The sequence below is a fragment of the Phodopus roborovskii genome, unplaced genomic scaffold (assembly GCF_943737965.1).
Source record: "Phodopus roborovskii unplaced genomic scaffold, PHOROB, whole genome shotgun sequence".
NCBI classification, from domain to species: domain Eukaryota; kingdom Metazoa; phylum Chordata; class Mammalia; order Rodentia; family Cricetidae; genus Phodopus; species Phodopus roborovskii.
Genome location: NW_026126525.1, coordinates 2794170 through 2801564, shown reverse-complemented (window position 1 = coordinate 2801564; position 7395 = coordinate 2794170). Strand labels below are relative to the sequence as shown.

Below are 7395 nucleotides of genomic sequence, written 5' to 3'. Positions count from 1 at the left end.
TTTGGCAGGGCCCGGATTTGGGGGTCAAGGATCTTGCCTGCAGGAACTCCAAGTGGACCCGCAGAGATAGGCGGATCTCTGGGAGGGGCCTGGGACTCCAGCAGAGGACTGGAGGCGGGGTCAGGGACCAAGCCGGTGGAAATTACAGGTGGTCCCACGTGGATAGTCAGGTCTCCTTTGTTCGGAGTTGCTCCGAGAGGTCTCCGAAGTAGGGTGGACTGTTGGCTCCACCCTCTGTCCCAGTGCTCAACCAGAGCGGCAGGACCGTAGGTGGGGTAGGGCACAGGGTGGGGGGGGGTAGGCTGGAGGTTGGGATGGGTGGGGGGTGTATCAGAGCTCCAAGGGTGCTCTCAAAGGGGACCGGAGACAGGAGCAGCAGGATCAGGGGCCAATCCAGGGAGTTCAGGCGGGGGAGGGGGGTAAAGAGGTTGAAGGGGACAGGCAGCCCCGATTGGGCCCAGACTCACCTCTGGCCAATAGCCGGCAGAAGAGCGAGTTGTAGGCTTTTCATTAAATATATTATAGGCGTTAAACATTTTTCTATGAATTATCAGACTTTAAAATTTTAACATAAAATAATCACTTTATGCTAAAATTTTTACTTTAGCAAAAAAAGAAAAAAGCAGAGACAATATTGCTCTTGACCAGTTTGACCAAGGTAGAAATCTCCAGTAGACACCTAAAGAAATCATTAGCCAGAAAAAAGAGAAAGTCTTGTCTCCTTTTGGAGCTCATTAAAAAAAAAAAAAAACCGAAGGTAGTAAAACCCCAGATCTTTCTGTCAATCCACAGATGCTGAGTGAAGAGGACAGCACCAATAGAAAAGGCAGTGCCCATGGACATATAACAGCATCTGTGTATCCTGAGCTCTCGGGGGACAAAGGAGCAGAGAATGTAGAGAATGCCCTCCTTAACCTGCTGGACCCGGAGAGACAAGGTGCTGTTCTTGCCAGAAGTGTCATGCAGTCTATGAAGAGACCGGTGACTGGGATTGGACTATCAGGGGACAAAAACAAAGAGAAGAAACCCAAGGTTGTCCCAAGCATGACTCCAGCAGATTTCAGTGATGCAAAAGACCACTTAAAAGATGAAAAGAATCAAGAGAGGTATCTACCATGCCAGAATAGCCCAGTAAAAAGCAAAAGTTCCCATCAGATCCGACGAAGCACTCACTACCTAACATATCTCCCCCAAGTCAGAACGATCCCCAGTGACTTTGAAGGCAGTGGTTCCCCAGACACTCAAGTGAGGGGGGATAACGAGGTCCCTCCTTACAGTGGGGACGGGCAACATTTCATGTATGTTCCTGGCAAAGGAGGTGCTGTTGGGCCTGGTCTAGACGACTCAGCTAGTCATATGGGCCTCTCGGGCTCTGACAAAGCTGAGATTGTTAACCCACACATGAGTGGACTGGGTTCTAATGAGATCCCCGAGAGAGAAAGACATGGCGGCGATGTCGGTGCAACCAGAGACAAAACCGCACAACGGGCAGGTGCTGCCGGTGAGAGCCTTGTGGAGGGCAGCAATGACATCACAGGCAGTACTAGTTTTAGGGAACTCCCCGGGAAGGAAGGAAACAGAATTGATGCAGGCAGCCAAAACGCTCATCAAGGGAAATTAGAATTTCACTATCCACAAGTTCCCTCCAGAGAGAAGCTAAAAGGGGGCTGCAGTGATAACTCAGGGAGCGCCAGTTACAATGAGATTCCAAAGCGCAGCAAAGGTAGGTCTAGGACAGACACAGAAGAATCCTATAGGAACCAAGTGACCCTGACTGATAAACAAAGATTTTCAAGTAAAGGCAAAAGCCAGAGCCTTGTTCTTCCTTCTCACAGTCTAGGTAATGAGGTTAAAAGCAAAGGAGACTCCTCTAATGATCTCAGTCATGCGAGGATTACAATGACTAACAGCAGGAAAAGCCTCCATGAACATCATGCACTCGATGAACAAAATAATTCTACATGGAATAAAGGGGGCATGTCACAACGGAGAGGAGGCACCTGGCCTTCTCGAAGATCCCATGCCCACAGGCGCTTCAGCACCGGCAGAAGGGACAGCAGTGAGTCGTCCAGTGGTAGTTCCAGTGAGAGTGAGGGTGACTAGTCCCCAGGAATTTGGACTGGTCCTCTGCTCCTGTGTTGGAGGAAGCGAGGAGGCAGTGGGAACTGAGCAAGCTCACAAACCTGTTCCCCTTCCAGACACTGTGACATTTTAACGGTTATAAGAAGAATAACTATCTACTCAAAGTTCTGATGCTCTTTTTAAATAAAAGTTTTCCTTAAGAATGTTATCTCTCTAGTAGATAATATTTGGGTAAGCGACACCTTGAAATGGTCTATGAACATCATGTGTGCCTTGATGCATTGTTTCCTTCTCAGAATGAAAATAAATGTGCTTTTTATGAGGTCCTCTGTAGTTAAATGATCTCTTGGAGGCTGCAGGGCTAGTGGAAGAATGAAAAGGCAACAAGATTAATCAGCCTCCAGCAGAGAGGTAAGGTGTGTGGAAGGAACTCCCCTGACAAAGCCAGAAACACTTTCCTGGTCTCACTCTGCTCTGGTGGGCATCCAATTCCCAGAGCAGTCATGCCCTTCCCTAGGCTGTGCATTTATGGTGCCCTATGCTTATCTCTGAAGCGAATCTCATAGTGACCACTTTTGCTGGTTCTGTCTTCCTCTAGAGAGGAAAATAGGATGGAGGAAATTTCATGGGAGATGGGAAAAAGCAACAACAACAACAAAAACCAACCAAACAAACAGAAACAAAACAAATAAACAAAACAAAACAAAACACAAAACCGAGAGGGCCAGAGGAGGATCTGGTTCACCAGATACCATACATTGACTACTCCCAAAACATTCCCAGCTCTGTCTTTCTCCCTCTCTTGAGCATACATGGCTTCCTGGCCAAGATGGTCTTATAGTGCAGGTCTGGAGAGGAGACCTACATCTCCTAGTGAGGAAAGCTCTTGTCCCCTGGCAAGAAACATGTGCCCAGCTGCTGCTGTTTCTATTTTCTCAGGCCTTCTCCTTGGCTTAGCAAGAACACACTGTCTGGATGTGCAGGAGCCAGTGTGTGGCCATTAGGGGAAGGCAGAATATGCAGAGAAAGGCCACAGAGTCAGTACCATCAACCTTCTGCTTCAAGCATCCCTATCTGCCAGAACACTAGCTCTCCGTACGTCGGGTGTCAGCGTACTGCTGTTACCAATGCCATGCCTGCTCTGAGTTCATTACCAATACACTTTTCCTTTCCCAACGCCTTCCAACATGACAAATATCCAGGGGAGGAAAGGAATGGAAGCTACAAAAGGAAATGTGGGCATCATTTCTCCCATGCCCTGTAAGGCTTTCAAACAGCAGACAACCTGACTGGTGTGCTCTTTGTTGAATATGTGTTTTGGTTCCTGGCACTCTTGTTTTTTAAATGAAAAATTAATTTTGGCCAAAAAATCACATTGAAAGCAATTAAGTAGAGAAATTATAACTGAAATTAAACTATAAATAGAAAATTTGAAACCAACCCAGTAGCTTTTACACAGGAATGGCCTGAGCACATGAAAACTCTTTGAGATGGTGAGAGAAAACCATAAGTAGATAAGGAAGCAAATGCACTCTTAGGTCTTTACATGTGGGGACTCCAAAGGCCACTGTCTTGTCTGTTATCAAGGGGGCACTCAGTTCCCTTGTTAGGTTGTTGCTTGTCTCCATGTTTGAGCACTTGTGGACAGCCCTTCAAGACACTGGTGAGGGATATCTGTATCTATATCATAACTATGTCTATATCGTGTCTATCTATATCTATCTATACCTATATCTGTATCATATCTGTCTATATGTATATCATGTCTATATCAATATCACATCTACCTAAATCATATCATATCTGTCTATCTCTATCTGTATCATATCAATCTGTCTTTCTACCAATATCATCTCTATCTCTATCTATGTCATGTCATTCTGTATCATATCTATCTATATCTGTATCAATATCTATATATGTCTATATCTATACCAATATAATATCTATCTATATCATATTTGTCTATCTCTACCTCTATCTATATCATGTCTATATCAATATCATGTCTATATATATCATGTCTATCTATTCTGTATCAATATCATATTTATCTACATCTTATCTATCTCTATCTATATCATATCTATCTGTATCTACATCAATATCATATATATCTCTATATCTATATCATACCTATCTAGATCTATCTGCTAAAGGAGGAAGGCTTCACCTTGACAACGTGCTGTCACAAATGCTCATACGGAAGCGGTGGCACAGACCCAGAACGAGGAAGCTCACAAGACCTTCTGCAGTCAGTCAGGCTGTGCTTTATCTCCCCTCCTGTTTCAGCTGGACCATCTTCATTTAAACATAAACAAACATTGGTTTCCAAAACAGACAATTTCAGCCTCCCCTAGCTGCCTTCGGAGAAATGAGAAAAGTAGATGCAGTCTGCCACCTTGTGTCCAGAAAGAAAAAATGTCCATTACTAGTGCTGGGAGAAGTGGGTTTGTCATTGATTTGCCTGATTGCAGTGCACTCCTTGTAAGCCACTTGCCTAGGTTTCTCTGTAAATATCTGTTTTCCATTTGCTGCACAGTACTCCAGTCAATCAGGGCAGACTACCCAATCCTGTTCAGCTTCTTAAACTTGAACAAAACTGAACACACTTTACAAAATTCTGGGAAGCTCAAAAGGGAAGAGATGCTCCTGGGCATTATGGAATGGATAATGTAACAAAGGAGAAAGGTGATGAAGAATAAGGCAGGAGATGGGCAGGGTGGCAGCTGGGATAGCTTGGGTATTCACCTTAGGAACAAGTGAGTAGTGTCATGTGAAGCCCCAGAACTCATTGGTCAACTATTGAGTACTGGTGTGCTCCAGGTTCAGCGGCAGACTTTTTGTAAAAAACTAGCAAGTGGAGAACAACTGAGAGAGATACTCAAACTGATTCTCTAGCCTACTCACACACACCCATGTGCATGTATACTCTCACCAATATGTGCATACACTTCACAATTTGGAGCTGTGCACTCGTGAGTGTGATAGTGTGCACATTCTCTCTCTCTCTCTCTCTCTCTCTCTCTCTCTCTCTCTCACACACACACACACACACACACCACAAAGGATAAGGCAGAGGTCTTTAAGACCTACAGATAAATAAAATTGATGACCTTAAATGGTACAACATGTATTTTAGAGTTTAGGAAAGATCCCTCAGTCAGAGGACTAGGAAGCCACAAGGCACAATAGGGAGCAGGGGACTCAAGAGAGTAGGATGGAGGAAGACTCACTCTAGACACCTGGACAAAGTGGGCCAAGAAGAAAGAACTCTGGGAAGGTGCCACTCAGTGGACAGTGACTTAAAGTTTGTGGGGTAGTTTGTTATACCTCTCCCATGCTTAGAAACACTGCTGTTGCTATATTTGAATTTTTACAGATTATGTTATGTTATTAATGGACTAGTAAGTGAAGTTAAATTGTTTCAATTTAGGGCTTTTTTGTTTTGTTTTGTTTGTTTGTTCATGCTTAGGACAATGAGGCAGAGGGAATCTGCAAGCTGTGGCAGGTATGTCTATTAAACCGAGCAGTCATTTTGGCAGTCAATTCTGATGGGAAGTGGTCTGTCACAACTCTTGGAATAACATTCATGATAGAAGGTCATGAATAGGAAATCTACACTTTCATTTATAACAGGTCCCCAAATGACTATGTGGTAATGTTGGAAGTATATGCATGCCTTTCTTAGTTCACAAAGTTTTTATTTTTGATTAATTATTCATTAGTAAACCAAGTGTTATAAGCATCCTTGGCTAGGCATATTTGTATGTAATGGTAAGGTAAATTATCAGTACTGTCAAGGTGGGAATTCAATATTAAATACTGGAAACAGCATGGTGGGGACATAATTCAGTGACAGAGTGCTTTCCTTGCAGGTCTACAGCCCTGGATATGGTCCCTAGCATCACAAGAAGTCAGAAAATCTTATATGACAGTTGCCTGGTATGAAGTTATAACAGTAAGTTGTACAGATACAAGTCCAGATCTTGGGGCAATTGTGTGTATACAGATGACCCCCCAATTTATGATGATTTGACAAACTTTTTAAACCACTCTGCAGTAACATGAACTCAAATTGCATTTCATAGAAATAACACTTAGACTTTGATCATGATCTTTTCATTCTCAAAGATGCCAAGCAGTAGCAGAAGGCTGGTGGGCTATTGTGGGGATGAGAACAGTCTACAGTGCAGTGTGTCATCAGTATCTTTCAGACACAGAAGCTCAATAGTTAACTGCATAAGATATTCCACACTTAACTGTAGAATAGGCTTTAGGCTTTGACCAACCACAGGCTACTGTAAGTATTTAGGAAAGTGCAACTATGATGTACATTCCGTAATTTAAATGTATCCTGATTCATGATATTTTGGCTCTCAGTATAAGCCCATCGTCACTCATGAACCATTTGTATTGCTCCCTGCCTCTTACTCGGGCCCCAAATATTGGTGATCAACTTGGTCCAGATGAATCACCCAGAGCTTTTTAGTTAAAAACAAGACAAATACAGAAACCCTCTGAACTCCCTTGAGAAGCTTCTGATCTTTTGTCCTGGGAATTTATAGGACGATGTCCAGGTGGTGGCAGTGTGCAGGCTGGCTTGAAAACAGCTGTCATATTGGAGCCTCTAAAATTGACAAGCAAGAAACAGCCACTAAGTGGCAAATTCACTCACTTCTTAAGTATTTTGAAACCAGCTGAGTTTTATTCTCATTCACAGTTAAAAGATTTGGAATATTGTCTCACTATAGAATATTATTTTTAAAAATGCAAACACAATGTCACACAACACACACTCATCCCCAGAGTAGCAATTGTCCCTGACTCAGCAGCCCTTGACTGCCTGCAGCTCTTCCTCTAAAAGTGGGGTCCCACAATCGCCCCCACCTTTGTCGGCATGTCAACTAGGGTTGTCATCGTTCATGTCTTGGTTAGGCTACCACACTGTTGTGACTTCATCGATGGAGCTTCCCTGTCATGTCCTCCTTCACAATCTTCTCTGAGCCTTATGTGGAAAGGTATGGGGTAGGTGTATAGGCTGAGGCTAAGCTCTCGAGTCAGACAGTTATTTCTCTGTATTTTGATCTTGGCATGCTGTAGTGGTCTCTGCTGAAAAATCAAAACATTTCTTTGGGGAGAGTGAGAGCCACACTCACCTCCAGGCCTCAGGGTAAGCACTGGAAAGGAAGTTAAAGACTATGCTGCTTTGACGGCAGTTGGTTCACTTCTAGGCTCTATGGCCTCACCAAGAGGTCAGTCTTGAAAACATACACATAGCAGCAGCTCAAATGGACCCAGCAGGATCTGTTT

The 7395-nt window shown here is 43.7% G+C and overlaps 1 protein-coding gene across 1 annotated transcript; it reads left to right on the top strand.

Annotated features, from left to right (window-relative positions):
• Nucleotides 1–792: 792 nt before the first annotated feature.
• Mepe (matrix extracellular phosphoglycoprotein) lies at nucleotides 793–2103 on the top strand. Its single transcript, XM_051198523.1, has one exon. The coding sequence runs from the start codon at nucleotides 793–795 to the stop codon at nucleotides 2101–2103; it is 1311 nt and encodes a 436-aa protein (XP_051054480.1).
• Nucleotides 2104–7395: the final 5292 nt, after the last annotated feature.

What these genes read in the sequence shown, in the direction of transcription:
- Mepe (XM_051198523.1), top strand. Translation starts at nt 793, where the DNA reads ATGCTGAGTGAAGAGGACAGCACCAATAGAAAAGGCAGTGCCCATGGA.